Source organism: Patiria miniata, unplaced genomic scaffold, assembly GCF_015706575.1.
Source record: "Patiria miniata isolate m_02_andy unplaced genomic scaffold, ASM1570657v1 HiC_scaffold_22, whole genome shotgun sequence".
Classification (NCBI taxonomy): domain Eukaryota; kingdom Metazoa; phylum Echinodermata; class Asteroidea; order Valvatida; family Asterinidae; genus Patiria; species Patiria miniata.
The window spans coordinates 9,792,998-9,811,892 of NW_024037061.1; the positions used below are offsets into that span (position 1 = coordinate 9,792,998).

Below are 18,895 nucleotides of genomic sequence, written 5' to 3' on the forward strand. Positions count from 1 at the left end.
AGGCTTGATAATTATTCTTACTCTAAATTAATTAGCTTGTGGCCCTCACTCTCAGGAGTAGGCATAATAACCAGAGGAACAACAATATGCCTACCCCTATCGCTGGAACTAAATCAATATCGCCAGAGTATTTCTTGTTATCGTGTGGAGGAGTGTTTATTGTTAAGACTGCTGCTAAATTTTACGCATTTATTACCGAATGGTCGCTCCAATTGCTTTTTCATTAAATTTTTAGAGTAGAAATCAGTGACCGTGAAATCGTTCGCAATAGTTGAAAGCGATAGTCGGTGCTTTTATTATTACATTGGAAGCGATAACAAGCAACTGAACCAAATAAGACGTCAGCGTCGCGCTTTCTCCATACACAGAGTGATACGAATAGCACGCCTTCATTATACAATTCAGCCAATCAAATGCTACGGTTTGTTATTCGTGGGAAAACTGACCAATCATTACGAACCCCTGGAGCAGAATTACGTATTAACCCCGATGACCAATCAGTGAGTTACACACCATCTACCTATACCCATTCCTTTCCAGGCAGTACCGAATGCCACCAACGCCGATCCCGTATATCATATAGCGGTATTTAGATCACGGTGTCCAGAAGTTTCATTCGAGACTCTGCGCTGTGGTAACGCGTTAATGTCTGCAGTGCTAGCGATGGTCTGATGCATCGAAGTTAGCAGATCTAACCTGATTGTAGGGGACAAGTTGGACTGTGAGTTCTGGCATAAATTGTACCATCGAACTCGTCATAAAATAAACAGACTAAGACAATGCACAATTTTCAAGGATTCATTTTTTTGTTGAATGCGATTCATAATTCATAGCCGTTTGTATCTTTATCGACCCAGAACGTGACGCTCTTGTTCGAGGCTCGACTTAAATTCATTGTAGTGAACATTTCAATAACAACACGCTTGATCAGATTCTTTTACAATGGCAAAACTGTACGCCAGTTTCAAAGTTGTGAATCTGATGGTATTTTTGGAAGTGGTCATTTTTGTCGATGGACATCAATTTCATACACGTCAACTCATGTATGCTGCAGAAAATCGCGCACTACAAGGGTTAGCATATGCAAACAAAACTCTGCGATCTCGTGTCATCTGCGGACGGGAATGCAGCATGGATGAACGTTGCAAGTCGTTTAACTTTCACGACTGCAATAAAATATGCGAGTTGAATCTTGCTACGAGACGAGAGCATCCGGAAAACTTCAATGCAACTCAAGGGAGTGTGTACTTTGATGCAGATGAGGACACACCTCTCTACTCACTGACTAATAGTCCCTTGAATCGCTACATAAGTTGCAAGATGCTCTTAGATGCCGGTTATTGTTCAAGCGGTATCTACACAATCGACCCAGAGGGATCCGGTAATGGCGGTCTTCGTGTCTACTGTGACATGGAAACTGACGGCGGAGGATGGATCGTGTTTCAGAGGCGACAAGATGGCAGTGTGGACTTCTACCGCAACTGGACCGAGTACCAGTCTGGCTTTGGCGATCTGTCCGGTGAGTTCTGGTTGGGCAATGACAACTTGGTGACTCTGACGTCTGATGATTCACAAGGAACATGGGAGCTACGCGTTGATTTGGGGGACTGGGAGGGCAACACGGCATGGGCAAAGTACGCAGATTTCCAAATATCCCCGGGTGAGTTTAATCTGAATATTGGCCAATACGATGCCAGCAGCACTGCCGGTGACTCTCTTGCGTGGCACAGGGGACGTCCCTTCACAACAAAGGATAATGACAATGATATAACGGGATCATATAATTGCGCACAATCCCGCCACGGAGCCTGGTGGTTTTATAATTGTGCGTACTCCGACTTGAATGGTGAATATTACCCAGATGAGCACGCAGCCGCTTATGAAAAGGGCTTGCATTGGCGCCACTGGAAAGGCGTTTCCTATTCTCTAAAAACCAGCCAGATGAAACTCCGTGCGATGCGACAATGAATACTTTTTGCGAACGTGTCATTAGCAGTGGGTTCGATTACTTCCCCCGCGCTTAATACTCATGCAAGCGCGACAGCGTTCGATTTACCTCTCACGTGACTTCTCGCGCTTACTCGAGCCTGGCCCAAGTGACCGACTCGCCGAGCCGGTCACTTGGGTAAGTATCCCATAAGGCCATGCAACGTCCGGCGGGCGCCTCATCAGGCCGGCCGTGTCCAAAACGGCTTCCACGGAGCATAGAGCTACAAACCCGATGTAGCTCTATGCACGGAGCTACGGCTACGAATTTTTGTCAGCGCGTCCCCGCGTATTTGCACTGGGCGTGGACGTGCTCTAGACAGTTATTGATTCGGATGCAGCCTGGGAAAAATGTTCCTACCTGACGCCACTTCCGCGATCGTGTACAAAGTCATTTTTGCAATGAATGACCTTTATTGAGATGATATATGAAGAAAAAAGTGGCGTCAGGTTGCAACATTTCCCCCCCCCCCCCGGAAAAGCAAAAAGGAAGGAAAAAAAAAAAGAGAGAACAAAAAAGAAAAGAGGCAAAAAGTCATATTGGTGTAAATTTCAGGGGGGGGGTGTCCCTACCCCCCTCTGAAACTGATAAATCGAGAATATGTTGAGAAAAACAGGATTTTTTTTGGGAAAACTTGTTTTTCCCCCTCTAGAAAAAAATCCTGGCGACGCCCATGTTTCCAACTCTTGCACGAAACTTTACCCAAAACCTTTCGTTTATTTAGCTTCACTACGCATGTCTGTCATTACGCGAGGAGCCAGGCGCGAGTAAGCTGGAGGGGGGGGGGGGGGGGGAGAGGGGGAGTAATCGAACGCACTGTAGTTTACTTATTGTTAGGCCAAAAAAAAATAATAAGTCGGTCTCTGGTCAGCGCGCTCGTCGATTTTAAGCATGCGCGTCGATCTTTTTTTTTTCCCTAATGTTCCGCGGTAGCTCCAACAGCGCCCTCTATTTTCGCACCTCCTCAATTTTTTTTACCAAAGAGCACCAAGGAATGGGAAATTGCACCAAGGCAAATGATCGAAAGCACCAAGACAAATTATGGAGGCCACCAATGTACATGAGGACACCAAAAAAAGCAAAATAGTACCCAACTTGTCTGTACAATCAAAGCTGAAGAAAAAAAAAAAAAAGGAAAAAAAAAAAAAAAGCCGCGTGGCCGCGTCAATTCCGGAACTTTGGTCTGACCAGAGACCGAATTTTTTTTTTTTGGCCTTAACTCAGTTTTGTTTTTTAACCAAGGCTGATGCGCTCGCCGACATGTCAATTTTCCAAATTGAGGGGGCCGACCGCCCCCTGCACGGCCATGATCAATAATAGATGAAAACGAAAATGGAAAAGACGACTATGGGGAAACTGTGCATTGCTAGAAAAATGATTAATAGATGTTAGGCAGGTTTACCTGAAATGCGGCTACGAGGCTTTATTTAACACATACATGATGCATATACTTCTTCCTATTTTGGACACTGTCGGACAATGGGCGGTACTGTTCATTGTTGCACAATATTGACGACGGGCGTTACAAAAAAAAGCACTCGTGAAAAACGGCACTCGTGAAAAAAATATCGGAGAAGGGGATTAATGAATATCCCCTTCCCTCGGATGCTACGTCACTGATATAAGTTTGTAAATAACAGCGCCCCAAAACGTCATTTGATGTCAAACCGTCCCCATCCATACGCCTGTTTGAAATTATTGTAAGTAATTGAAGAAATCGAATGAAAGCACCGACATCGAATGAAACAACGGGCTAACGTTTCATCTGGAAATAATTTCTTGTCAAGTCTCGAATTACTTGCGTCCCGACAACAATTCATTTATCACATGGTAGACTGGTTTCCATCTCTATCAGAACCAGTGTAGTTACAGAGCAGAGCTGCTGTTGCAAAAACAGTTTTTTTTCCCGTTTTTTTTTGGACGCCCACAATTGCGAAAAAAGTAGGTGAATTGAATTTTTCGGCGCATTATTATATTTAACTTACGTTTGGTTGAATTTAAAGTTATTTTTAATCTCATTTTATTCGTTATGATCTGTCCATCGATGCAGCCAAAAACAACAAGTTATTTAAAACTGTCTCATGTTGACAAAAAGACAAATGCCAAAATTCCAATTCTGTTAAGTTTTGATAGAAACACGAATACTGTACAAATAAAACATTGAATTATTAAAATATGGTTTAACTAAAAATATCAATTAAAGACTTTGGTCCCGGATTTTGTTGTTGTTGTACAAAGTGGTTTTGTTGGTGCGCTTAAAACTGATGTAAATATAAAAGAGAGAAATAACAATTATCAAAAATAATAATCAATAAACAAGTTCATATCTCATTTTTGTCATTATCTGTAACAGAACATGCAAAATAATGTACGCCTTACGTATGCACTTTTTTTTAAACTTTTGGATACAAATTTGGAGAAAATGAAATAATTAAATTCAATTTGGAGTATAAAGCTACAGGGAGCAGAAAACTAGATTAATTTGGTTGGATCTAAACGTATATATGCTATTTTGCCTGTACATTGCACAATATAAATAATGACACGAGGATGAATAACCTGAGTGATAAGAACCGAACCATTATTGATTCTTATCACTCAGTTTGCTGTTTGCTATTTTGCTTGTATATTGCAGCACAACAACAAAAAGGTTCCAATGACCTATGACGTTGAATAAACCGAGTGACAAGAACCAATCCATGTTTCAGTTTTCCCGATTTATTCCAAGTTTTCTGTTTGCAAGAATGTGATTCTAGTAGTACTAGTTTTTAGCAGCTGTAGGGATAATGGGGCTTTGCTGAAGCCCACCGCCATTATCAAGGATTCCCAGGCTCTAAAATTGCTCTATTCTGCAACAAAATAGAGCAATTGTAGAGCCTATTTCATCCGCCTTTCACAGAAATACGAGCTCGCAGTCCTCTTCAAGGCTTCCACCCTTCTTCTTCTTTTTTTTTTTTTTTTACAAACCCTGACGTTCATGGCCCACAAAATAGCAAAGAAGTTGAGGGCATGCAAATCGCGATTGGCAGACGTAGGCAATTTCGGGCCTATTTACTTGCAACCTTAGTTCAGCTCCCTATATCTCACCTATAGAGGGCAGCATACGGGTTACATGGTGACACTTTCGACAATACATGCTTACGTTTATACTCCAACCATTGCGAAATGTGCATAATTTGTACTTAACTTGGCTGACTCACTGACGTATGACGGACTCATTGACTGTCACTTGAAATTAGACTTACCTATATCTCTCGCTGACTGACAGACTGACTGACTGAATATCTGGGTTGCCTTTTTATACAGCGTGGCCACTCCTTGGGATTATTCCCAAGAACTTTGGTTAATTACTTGGGTTTTTGTATGAAGGCCTTCAAGGTATTTCAGACAAGATCAGGGAGAGGAGGATGGGTCTGGCGGGCCAATTCGTCAGCCACCCGGAGCTAGCAGCTCATGACACCATCCCGTGGGAGCCGACTCATGGATCTGCCAGGAGGGGGCGTAGACGACTCACGTACATCGACACGCTGCGACGGGATGTTGGTCTCAGTGACACAGGGGAGCTGAGGACCCTAATGCTGGATAGGGAAGAGTGGAGGGAGGCAACCAAGTCCCGAGATGGTTTAGGATAGGCTGCGACCTCGCATCGCATCTTGCCATTTCAGAACCAGTGGGGCCTAAAAGTCAACACCTGCATGGCGCGCCCTTCCCGAGCTCTCCAATAGAAGAATTTACGTGTAGAAGTTTAACAATGTACAAATATTTTGGATTCTTCGATTACTTAAGAAAACACCTTCCGAAATGCATCATTGGAATTGTTCTTGGCCTATATATCGAATCGATTGATGAAGTGGCGAATCCATGTCTTGTGTCCTGGGACGTGAGGAGAGGAGACATACGAACACAATCTGAAGAAACAGAACAGGGGTACTTTCAAATCTTCATGTTAAAAAAAGGCCAAGTGTTAACTTATATTACCACAAACTGCTCAAAATGATGGCACACTTAAACTGTGCTTACCAGAAAATCCCCATTGTCTTTTGTTTTGTGTACATTCCTATATTTCCACAAATAGAGTGATAAGAAGAGTATGCCTTAATTATAAATACAACCATTCAAAGGCTACGGCATGTCATTCGCGTTTGTCAAAACTAACCAATTACAAACCCCTGGTGTAGAATGCCGTATTAACTGCGATGACCAATCAGTGAATTACACACCATCTACCTCTACCCATTCCTTTCCAGGCAGTAGTGAATTCTATCAACGCCGATCCCCAACCATTTAGAGTTATCTAAATCACCGAGTACCGACGTGTTTTCAATTTTATCAGCTTTTGTGAACCAAAAACGAAACAAGACTTATTTAAGGTGGTGGGGGAGCAAAATAATGAGATCTTTTGAAAAAGAGGCCTATGTTGGTTTTCCTGTGAAAAAAAATTAATATATTATCGGAAGGGTATTACCATAATTGCTGTCGTGAATTGCTGAGCGCTTTTATTTGTTTTTACAAAATCAATTTCACTACTCAAATTTCTTCAAAAGGATTCCACACCAAGTGTTAGTAAAGTAACGGTAACATCCAATATCCAATTACATGGATTTGGAAGCGCAGATGTGTGATTATTGTTGGGATACACCAGACAAATCAACAAGCTCAATCTACTGTCAATGGAGCAGGCTACCTGATGCTATGGCACGAAGTTAGAGGTGCATCTACCCCATGGATCAATCTTTGTATGACACTATGATATGCTTAGGATTTATATTGTTACAAAACGTGCATGCACTTGACACAAAGAAATAAGACAATTTAATTCTTTAACCTAAAACATTGTAGGAATATGGAAACGTTTTATTAAGTGCGCAACCGCATCTCCGATCTTTTGCTAACTAAATCATATCTATGAATTTAAAAACTAAATTTTCTTTTTACATAACAGTAATATTTGGTTATACCAATACTTTTACTTACTGAATCTGAGGATCATCATTACAGAGGTTTAATGACACAACGTGAGAACAGTCATATGGAAAAGTCTATGTGTTTCTTGGGACCGCCCACATTCCTGGACCCAGGGCCTCGTAAAACCTTCCAAAGCTGGTCCTGGCAACACAGAAAACCAGGAAAGTAACTGGAAGTCCTGTACTCTATCAGTTGTGCTGTTTACCAGTAGCAGGAATACGGATTCACTCAGTTCTAAAGATTATCACCTTCCTAAAATGCTTTATGAAATTGTATCTATCGTATCGATTTATGTAGTGGCGTATCGAGGCTTTGTGTCGGTCGTAAGGATCTAATGAAACAAAATGCCTCCGTTTTCTTTCGTGGAGATTGTGACAAGCAGGTGTGGATATTACAACTCGTTATACCCGCGGTGCTTTCCTCTCTTCATCTTAAAAAACAAGACCAGCTCAGGGTGTTACTAACATTCTACCAAACAGCTCAAAAATATTCATTCACAAATTACATTTGCTATTAAATACAGTCGTTTTGGCTTACAAAATGCCCCAGCCCGGCTGTAATGTGACCAAAGAAATACGACTCTCTTAGGGTTAAGGCAAAGCAATCACCAGTTTCAATTCTTCCAACGTCAGGATTTAGTAGGCAGATATAGAGTGCGGATGTTTTGTTGTGGATGCAGTTCCCAATATTTTGTGTTTAAACTTCTCACTTTCATGCCATCAAAAACGTTTTTCAATTGGGCCCGGAAAGCGGTCATGGCCGCGGCCGCTAATCCTCATTGGAATGCAGTTGCCAGCTGTGGCACGCCGTGGCACACGGCTAGTTGGTAGTTCCACAGCTGCTGTTTTTGTGCAGTCCTGCTAAAACACAAAGGCTGTGCAGTCATGCGGGCCACTTGCTCTATGTGTGGAGGAATGTCCCCATTATAACCCGTGCTTAAGGGGTTAAAGTAATTAGCTTGTGGCCTTCACTCTATGGAGTAGGCGTAATAACCAGAGGAACAACAATATGCCTACCCCGTATCGCTGGAACTAAATCAACATCGTCAGAGTATTTCTTGTTATCGTGTGGAGGAGTGTTTATTGTTAAGACTGCTGCCAAATTTGAAGACGTATTTATTTTTACCAAATGGTCGTTCCAATTGCTTTTTCATTAAAATTTTAGAGTAGAAATCAGTTACCGTGAAATCGTTCGCAGTAGTTGAAAGCGACAGTTGGTGCTTTTATTATTACATTGAAAATGATAACAAGCAACTGAACCAAATAAGACGTCAACGTGTCGCTTTCTCCATATGTGACCCGCTCTGCAAAAAATAGTTATTTGAATTCAAGCTTTCGCTATTTTGAAATGGATACGATGATAATTTAATCAAACTTTGGATTTTTAATTTGTTATCGTGAGGCATGGTGGTGCTCAAACTAAACAAGATCCAGCGCCGTATCAACTTAAAGGGACACTGCGTCCTGGAATACGCCCAATTGGTCTACAAAACGCATTTTGAACGAAACGATGATCATCGGAAAGAACGTTTAAAAGTAGGATATTAACATCCACACAACTATCCTTTAAAAACTGGGAGCTTCTGTAGTATTCTTGTTATTCGTGCGAGAACGACTTTCGGGGTCCACTTTTGCGACCCCCAAAAGTCGGGCTGTTTGTGCTAGTTGTGATTCCAGCCTTAAGGGTTCGCCTTTTGCGGACGTGTAAGAACTCACATTTTGTGCATTGGTGTTTGGTCACTGCTGTTTGTGAGCACTAGTGTAATACTAGACACACACAACGTGTATCGTACTTTGTGTGAAAACGGCAGGAAACACGTATCATACTCCGTTGTGTCTGATGTAAACAATCAGAGTTTTTTCGTCTTTTCTTGGGAACGGTATAAGACATTTAGTTGGTTTCCTTTCAACCAGATGTTTGAAATAGGATAAGTAAGCAATCCAAAACATAAAATTTTCGGGATTTCAGGACGCAATGCCCGTTTAAGGCAAATGTTATGGTAAAAAGTGGATTATATTTGATAAAAGACTTGCTGACATAATTGTAACGCTTACTGAACCATGCTAGCCTCAATGCATTGTCTGCAAAACAAAGGAATAAATGAGGCCTTACTTATTTGAAATGGTAAACGGTGATCATTCTAAAGTATTAAGATTGTTCACTTTGTTTCGACATAACAAACATTGCAGAAATTTGTACAGAGTTTGGATCTGGATGCATCTTAACATAAGCGTATAGCTACCTTTCAATGTGTTTGGTAATAATTAACCGATCCGACTTCCCTCGTTGGCCTTGGCATTCTGCAGCAGTTTAGGCATGTGGGTATTTTATTACCGGTAACGCAATAAATTATACAGTGTGAGTAGGCCGAGCTGTATATCATGGTATTGAATGAATAATTCAGCTTGCCTTCGGCAAAATATTGTAGTCATAGTGACCATCCCCAAACAACAAGCTTTCAACCTAACATAACTTCATTAAAATCGCCTGAACAAAATATCGATCGTAGGAGGCCAATTTGTATCATCGGTACGATTGTTTGATGAAAAGTGCTGCTTAAAATTGAATACGTCTTGATTAGCTGGCAGATCGGTGAAATCAAAAAAAGCATGGGCGTCGCGAGGGGGGAGCAAAAAGCAAAAAAGTAAAAATTAAAAAAAAAGAGAAAAAGAAAGGAAAAACCAGGTGTGTCAGGCCCTCCCTCGAAAAAATGATAAATTGAGAATATGCTTGAAAAAGTACAAGGATTTGGGGGGAGGGGGGGGGGGGAAAGTTCTTTGCCCCCAACCCCCGAAAAAATCCCGGCGACGCACATGTCCATAAGGGCTAATTTCGTTTAATTTTGAGAATAGAATCAAAGAGCGTGAAATTGATATCAAAGACTGCATCTTTTTATTACAGAACTGATCTCGATATTGTAACCTACAACTAAACCAAACAAAATTCAATGCCAAATAACGTTTAACCATATCTTACAACGCGAGAATATTACACTTACCACTACTGCATCACAACGTTAGCAGATCAAGGCTACGGTTTATCACTGCCGGGAAAAATGACCAATAGCAAGGCATGCCACGTTACACCTGCAGACCAATCAGTAAATTACACACAGCGCGTTCGATTACTTCACCCGCGCTAATACTCGTGCAAGCGCGAAAGCGTTCAATTTACCTCTCACGTGACTTCTCACGCTTACTCGAGCCTGGTCCAAGTAACCGACTCGCCGAGCCGGTCACTTGGGTAAGTATCCTATAAGGCCATGCAACGTCCGGCGAACGCCTCAGGCCGTGTCCGAAACGGGCTTCCACGGAGAATAGAGCTACAAACCCTATGTAGCTCTGTGCACGGAGCTCCGGCTACGAATTATTGTCAGAGCATCCCTGCGTATTTTCGCTGGGCGTGGACATGCTCTAGACAGTTAATTGATTCGGATGCAGCCTTGAAAAAATGTTGCAACCTGACGCCACTTCCGCGATTGTGTACAAAGTCTATTGAGAGTCAAGAATTTTTTTCCTAACAAAATTGGAAATATATCTCAGTCACAGATTCATATCTTATCATAATTTTTGCAATGAATGACCTTCATTGAGATTATATGAAGACAAAAGTGGCGTCAGGTTGCAACATTCCCCCTCCCCCCCCCCCCGGAAAAGCAAAAAAAAAATGGGGGGGGGGGGTGAGAAAAAAAAGGGAAAACAAAGAAAAGAAGCGAGAAGTCATATTGGTGTAACTGTAATGGGAGGGGGGGACTGATAAATCGAGAAGATGTTGAGAAAAACAGGATTTTTTTTGAAAATATGTTTTGCCCCCCTCTAGAAAAATCCAGGCGACGCTCATGTTTCCAGCACGAAACTTTACCCGAAACTGTTCGTTTATTTAGATCCACTGCGCATGTCTGTCATTACGCGAGGAGCCTAGTAAGCTGGGGGAAGTAATCGAACGCACTCTCATCCTTAGCATCTACCCTTTCATATCGAAGCAGTACCACATTCCCTCACCACCGATCATCAGTATCATTCAAGTTATCTACGGTTTCAGATGGAGAAAATGGCGAAACAACATTTTGTTTTGGAGTCATTTTACATAGTATCCTTGGTGATCCAGGGATTTATCTTGATTGTCTCCGGGTTGGAAACTTCACCTTATACAGGCGAACATACTTTAAAGACTGTAATAAAATGTGCGAGTTAAGCCTTGCCACAAGACGAGAGCATCCCGAAGACTTCAATGCAACTCAAGGGAGTGTGTACTTTGATGCAGATGAGGACACATCTCGCTACTCACTGACTGATAGCCCCTTGGATCGCTACAGAAGTTGCAAGATGCTGTTAGATGCCGGTTATCGTTCAAGCTGCATCTACACAATCTACCCAGAAGGATTCAGTGATGGCGGTCTTCGTGTCTACTGTGACATGGAAACTGACGGCGGAGGATGGATCGTGTTTCAGAGGCGACAAGATGGCAGTGTGGACTTCTACCGCAACTGGACCGAGTACCAGTCTGGCTTTGGCGATCTGTCCGGTGAGTTCTGGTTGGGAAATGACAACTTGGTGACTCTGACGTCTGATGATTCACGTGGAACATGGGAGCTACGCGTTGATTTAGAGGACCGGGAGGGCAACACGGCATGGGCAAAGTACGCAGATTTCCAAATATCCCTGGGTGAGTACAATCTGAATATTGGCCAATACGATGCCAGCAGCACTGCCGGTGACTCTCTTGCGTATCACAGCGGACGTCCCTTCTCAACAAACGATCGTGACAATGATGCATGGGGATCAAATTGTGCACAATCCCGCCACGGAGCCTGGTGGTTTGTTATGTGTTCGCGGTCCCACTTGAATGGTCGATTTACCAAACTGGGGGCAGTGGAAATAACGTGTATTGGCACCACTGGAAAGGCAATTTATCTCTGAAAACCTGCCAGATGAAACTCTGTGAGATGCGACAATGAATATGTTTTTTGCGAACGTGTCATTAAGCTGGTTATTGTCAATTCAAATTTGAATATTTTCACCCACGTATGATACGCCTGCCGGAGAGGGGTGTGACTTTTTCCAACATTACGGAACCGACCGGAGTGTGGATGTTAAATCTCTGCCCGGCCTTAAATAGTATGATGAAAACGAATATGGAAAAGACGATTAATGTGAAACTGTGCATTGTTAGAAAAATGATGATTAGATAGAATAGAATAGTTTGGCAGGTATACCTGAAATGCGGCTATACGAGGCTTTATATAACACATATATGATGCATATACAACATCTTCCTATCTTGGGCATAGACTATTTGCCGCCCCCTAAATATATGGGGACCGGTAGCTAGCTCCCATTTAAAACCATTGACTGGGCCACCTCTGCGCGCGCATCATGATTGCTTATTTTCAAATCGCTGTATAGCTCTAGTGCATGGGCGGTGATTCAACGCATGATTATAAAAACACCTATTCTTGTCTTACCACAAAAAGTAGGCAAAATCATCATTACTGAACAATAATTCTTCTCTCTTTATAAATATATGCAAGAGACATTTTCGAATTCAGCAAAAATCGAAGCTCACCACTTCCGAAACTGTACATTCGTGGCGCAGCTATTGTTTGTTTTGCAATAGGCTCGTTCCAGCAAACGTTATCGTTGTGACGTTCAATTCAGAAGGCAGAATTCAGACCTGTACACGTCATGCATATCATTTGCATATATTAGGAGGGATGCCTCCTGATGTATGCAAGATTTACCGCTAGCTACCTGTCCCCATATCTGAAGTGTAAAGGACAATGCGGACAGGGAACCAGACTATTTTGGGCACTATCGGACAGTAGTTGGCGCTGTTCATGGTGGCACAATATTGCCGATATACGTTACAAAATGTAAGCACTCGTAAAAAAAACGGCACTGTCTAGTGAGAAAATATGGAGGAGGGGGATAAATACCCCCTTACCCCTCGCGGATGCTACTTCACTGATATACATTTGTAAATAACAGCGCCCCAAAACGTCATTTTATGTCAAACCGTCCCCATCCATTCCCCTGTTTGAAATCATTCTAAGTAATTGAAGAAATCGAATGAAAGCACAGACATCGAATGAAACGACGGGCTAACGTTTAATCTGGAAATAATTTCTTGTCTAATTAAGAATTATTTGCGTCCTGACAAAAATTCATTTACCACATGGTAGACTGGGTTCCACCTCTATCAGAACAAGTTAACCTGCAGAGCAGATCTGATTGTGCCGTGAAAACAAGTATTTTTCTGGGGTTTTTTTGGACGCCCTCAACAGCCAAAATAATAAGTGAATTGAATTTTTCCAGCGCATTATCATATTCAATACTTTTGGTTCAATGTGAAATTTTCTTTAATCTCAAGCTATATGATCTATCGATGAATGACAGCCAAAACAACGCATTATTTAAAACTGTCTCGTGCTTACAAAAGGATAAAGGCCAAATATCAAAATGTTTTAAGTCTTGATGGAGAAACAAATATTGTACAAATAAAACATTGCATCAATGAAATATAGTTCAACAAGTAATATCAATTCAAAACTTTGGTGGCGGGTTTTTTCTTTCTCTCAAAATAATACAAGTGAAAAGCTTTTCCACTAATCCGCAAAGTCATCGTTGTTAATATGGAGATTTGCGATTTCAGCTTTTGTACATTGTGGTTTTGTCGCTGCGCTTAAATTATGTAAATATGAATGAAATAAGAAACGATTGTAAAACAATAATAATCAGTAAACAAGTTGATATCCCATTTTTGTTATGACTGAACATATCACATAATGTTACGTGTGCCCTGTCCTATGGATACCTATGTTCCGAAAATGAAATAAGTCAAATTCAATTTACCCTGAATGATAACTGCTTAATATATGGAAAATAAAGCTACAGGGAGCAGAAAACTAGATTAATTTGGTTGTACCTAAACGTCTTTAATTGCCATTTTGCCTGTACATTGCATAATGTAAATAATAACATAATAATGATGAAAAAATTGAGTGATAAGAACCAAACCATTATTGATTCTTATCACTCAGTTTGCTGTTTGCTATTTTGCTTGTATATTGCGGCACGAAACGAAAAGGTTCCAATGACCTATGACGTTGAATAAACCGAGTGACAAGAACCAATCAATGACTGAGCTTTTCTTGATTTATTCAAAGTCTCCTACATGTATTTGCAAGAATGTGATTTAAGTGCTGTATTAGCTGCTGTAGGGCGACTGGAACTGTGCTTCAAAACAAGAAAATGTATATGTCTACCCTTCCATCTGTAACCTCGTCTACAGGCCCAGTGGCGAATCTGGGGGGGAGGGGGGCTTTCATCCGCTGATTATAATGTTATGAAACTAGTAACATCAGGCCAACAATGATAATTGGAACGCTAAAGCACCTATTTTATTCTAAAATTTCCTTGGAATCCAAGGGAAAGCTCCGTAGACTTCAGGTTTTTTTCTTTTTTTGGGGGGGGGGGGGGGGGGGGGGGGGGGGGGGGTGTACCTCCTGCCCCACCCAAAATGGCATGACGTTTGGCACGCTTTCGCTCAGCCCCCTTGATATAACCCCTCCCCCTCCGTTTCCGGGAAGTTAGATCCGCCTCTGCGGCCATCACTGCAACCTTGACTTTAACCCTAAGATCATAACTAATCACCCTAATCACCTAATCACCTAATCACCCTTGATCAATTTGGAGTTATAGTTCAAAATCCCTGAAATGAGTTTTGGCCCGTCCCTGCATTTTTATTATTCCGAAAACGGGACCAATAACCCCCTGTACTAATAACGTCACGCAATGTTTACCGCAGTGCATTGTGGGATCGGGTGGGGGTCGCCGCACCGCGATCGCTATGGAAAACATGTAGTATTTGTCGTAATTCGTATTAATTGTCATCATTGTGTGGTGAGGCGAACAGCGGACATCCAGTTTATAGAGGGCAGCATCCAATGTTTACAGCGGTTTCAAAGGACCTCCAATCAATTCAGCCGTGCACCATGCCATCACAGTCAACGCTCGCGTCCAGCCTACAGAGGGCAGCACAGGCATGGATACTGCCCTTTTTCAAGGAGACAAATTCGATAACGTTAAAACAGCCAACATGAGCGAGTTGGGGGTGCGAACAATAGTTAGCAATAGTTCGATTTTATTTGCCTCGAATGAAGGATTGTTGGGCTACTCTAGTGGACTATTTGAGCATGGGGCACAGTTGACGGTTCCATCGCTGGTTACCAATAGCTGTGCGCACCGTAAAGCACAATGGGGAGCCAGGACGTTTGGCCATCGTTCGTTTGACTTGAGGCGTTCGCGAGTTGCTATTAGTTCGCAGGCGTAATAACGTCCCTTATCAACCATTACTCGACTAATGGTCCTCGCTCGAACTTTATGTCTAGAGCTGATGCTTCTCATCAAACTGCAGTGTTCAGTTGTGTTTTGATGCGTGATGAGACAAAAGCCGATCAGAAAATAGCAAGTGAATGATTCATCTTGGTAATTGTATTTTTAACGTGACATTATATGTGTTTACCGTTCATTGTGAATCATTACGTCAAATCATCCTAAAAAAAACTTCCTTTTTCCATTGATGTAATCAAAAGTATTCAGCGTAAAAGTTGGTTGGGTCGCATGAAAACATTATCACTTTTAAAATGTGTGTTTTCCATTGTGACGTCGTGGCAACAACAAAAACACTCCATGTACAATTTGGACGCCGTATACAAACTAAAAAAACCTATTTGGCCCTTTATGCATTGTAAGTAAAACGAAAACATAAATGAGGCCTTATTTTATTGAATGACGGCGTATATCTAACATAATTAAGATTTTTTTCTTTGTTTCAAATTAACACATATTTCAGAAATAAGTATTGAGGTCGGATTTTTTTTGCTTCTTTTAAGCGGAATACTTTTGAATTGATTTTGTTTGGTAATACTCTACTGATCCGAATTCCCTCGTCGGCCTTGGCACTCGTATTATGCATCGGTTTAAGCGTGTTGGTAATTTATTCCTGGTACTCCGTTAAATATACGGTGTCAGTAAGTAGGCCGAGCTGTGTACCATAACATCGAGGGAATGGCTGCCTGCTGTAAAAGAGTGTAGTCATGGTAACCATCCAAATAACAACAAGCCTCAGCCTCCCCTATAATCCATAAGATCGCTGGAACAGAATTTATATCGTAGGAGGAAAATTGTATCATCGGTTCGTCTTTTTAATTAAGAGTGCTGCTTAAATTGAATACCGCACGTCTTCGTTAACCGACAGCTCGTGAAATCCAAAAGAGCCCTCTTATTATTTTAAGCATTGAATCAATGAGCGTGAAATTGATATCAAAGGCTGTAGCTTTATTATTACACCACTTGCCTTGATATGGTGATCGATAATGACTTAAGTGCTCTATAACGTTCTCTATTAAAGATGACACGCCCACATAGGTTCAGCCAATCAAAAGCTACGTATGTCTCAGGCAGTAGAATTGACCAATCACGAGCCGTTGACGTGGCATGAGGTCCAATTCTACCGTCCCTGCCGGTCCTCTACATCATTTAGAGCTATCTTCAGTGTGATAACACAGCAGTTCACACAACAGCACTGCAGAATCCTATCATACCAGCACAGCTTTTTTCCAAGTGTCATCTGCATCTGGAATGCCCTTCCAGCCACCGTGGTTTCAGCTCAGTCACTGGAGATTTTCCGGACTAGCTTGAAACCTCTCACCCTCTACTAGTTATGCCACAGGGGCATCGTTTTTACTTGCACCAAGTTCTAAATTAGCTTACTGCACTCTTCGTTAATATGTGTTCCCGTGACCGAGCACTTTTGCACCCAAGTACGACAATACTCCACTATGGAGGGATGTACTTAATGGAAGAAGAAGAAGAAGAAGATATCGGGGTATATCATTTTATCCTCAGCTCTGGAGCAAGACATACAAACGTTTCTCGTCGAATTACAAGGCAGTGATTTTACGATATATGCAGTTTTATAATCGCTACCGACATTTATTTAATCAGACCCGACAAATCGCTAGATTTCTTTCAAGAACAAACTGATTGCGACGTTGAATCTTTTGTTTCAAGAGGAGAAGATGGCGATAAAGATCTTTGTTTTGAATTTAATTTACATTACAACCCTTGTATTTCAGGGAGCTATTCTGTCTGTCTCTGGAGTTGAAACTTCATCTTATACAAGCGAACATACATTTTATGCTGCTGAAAATCGCGCATTAAGAGAATTTGCATAATGCTATTAAAACTGTGCGATCTCGTGTCCTCTGCGGACGAGAATGCAGCATGGATGAACGTTGCAAGTCGTTTAATTTTAACGACTGCAGTAAATGTGTAAGTTGAACCTTTCTACAAGATGAGAGCATCCCGAAAACTTCTATACAACTCAAGGGAGTGCGTGCTTTGATGCAGATGGGGACACACCTCACTACTCATTGACTGATAGCTCCTTGAATCGCTACAGAAGTTGCAAGATGCTCTTAGATGCCGGTTATCGTTCAAGCGGTACATACACAATCTACCCAGAGGGATTCGGTGTTGGCAGTCCTCGTGTCTACTGTGACATGGGAACTGACGGCGGAGGATGGATCGTGTTTCAGAGGCGACAAGATGGCAGCGTAGACTTCTACCGTAACTGGGCCGAGTACCAGTCTGGCTTTGGCGATCTGTCCGGTGAGTTCTGGTTGGGCAATGACAACTTGGTGACTCTGACGTCTGATGATTCACGTGGAACATGGGAGCTAAGCGTTGATTTAGAGGACTGGGAGGGCAACACATCATGAGCGAAGTACCCAGACTTCCAAATATCCCCGGGTGTAGAGTAAGCCAACATGGCTATGTTGTATAGCGCCCTCTTGTGTCACCATGTTATGCACATGTGATACCTTGCCATGTAAGTCGCCATCCTGGAATAAACACATTGCATTGCCTGCCCATAAAACCATCTCTTGTCACATTACTACATTGTGGCAGCGGTCTCTGAACCAGCAAAATGCCTTCTAATCCACCCCAAGCAGCAAGACAGCCACAAGTAACAACTAATCTCCCACTACCATGGAAATTTGATGGCGGAAATGGACCGAGTCAAAGTGAGTTGTGGCCAAAGTGGATCAAGCGCTTAAAACGCTATCGAATAGCATCAGGTCTGTCTCAAAAGCAACAAAGGGAACAGGTGAGCACTTTGCTCTATGCTATGGGTGGTTGTGCCGATGACATACTAATAACTCTAAAAATTGTCTGCCGCAGTTCAAAAGTTCACGAAGTGCAGGATCTGCTTGATGATGACTCGGACTTACCATTCCTCGGTGAAGTCTCCAGCAACAAAGACTACTGAACAGCCGAGATATCCGTCAATAGACACAAAACATACTTCAAGTTAGACATGAGGGCAACAGTTTCTGTCGTCAGTGACGCCGAGCCTTGGCTAGCTGGACAGAAACTAAATGCAACGAGTCAATCACTACGCGGACCAGGTGGCACCCATCTTCCTGTACTTGGTGTGCTAGATGCAACACTACAGTATCGGCAGGGACAAATCAAGGAACAACTGTACGTCATCCAAAACCAGCACTGTTCCTTGATCAGCAAAAAAGCATGCGTCGAACTTGGCCTCATCAAACAAATCAATGAGGTTCAACCAAGTTCACCACCAGCCAGTTTCCGTGCTGAATTTCCAGCTCTTTTCAGGTGTTTGGGCAAACTCAAGACGGAGTACCACATCAAACTCGCCCCAAGTGCCAAGCCTGTGAGTCAACATACGCCAAGGAAAATTCCGCATCCGCTTCTTCCAAAGGTAAAACTAGAAATCGAATCAATGTTGAAACAAGGAGTGATTTCGCCACTGACTGTACCAACTGCCCAGGTAGCAAGCCCATATGGGGCCCATATGGGAAGTATCTGGGCAACCTGGGTATGGGCAAACCTCTATGTTTCCCATATGGGA

The 18,895-nt window shown here is 42.2% G+C and overlaps 3 protein-coding genes across 3 annotated transcripts; all 3 read left to right on the forward strand.

The window, feature by feature from the left end:
- The first annotated feature begins 925 nt into the window (after positions 1-925).
- On the forward strand, positions 926-1,968 carry LOC119730021 (ficolin-3-like). The gene has a single exon (XM_038202812.1). It carries the CDS (start codon positions 943-945, stop codon positions 1,966-1,968), a length of 1,026 nt encoding a protein of 341 aa, XP_038058740.1. The 5' UTR covers positions 926-942.
- A 9,165-nt stretch (positions 1,969-11,133) lies between these two features.
- Positions 11,134-11,898, forward strand: LOC119730022 (ficolin-3-like). The gene has a single exon (XM_038202813.1). The coding sequence runs from the start codon at positions 11,134-11,136 to the stop codon at positions 11,869-11,871; it is 738 nt and encodes a 245-aa protein (XP_038058741.1). The 3' UTR covers positions 11,872-11,898.
- A 5,528-nt stretch (positions 11,899-17,426) lies between these two features.
- LOC119730023 (ficolin-1-like) lies at positions 17,427-17,735 on the forward strand. Its single transcript, XM_038202814.1, has one exon. It carries the CDS (start codon positions 17,427-17,429, stop codon positions 17,733-17,735), a length of 309 nt encoding a protein of 102 aa, XP_038058742.1.
- Positions 17,736-18,895: the final 1,160 nt, after the last annotated feature.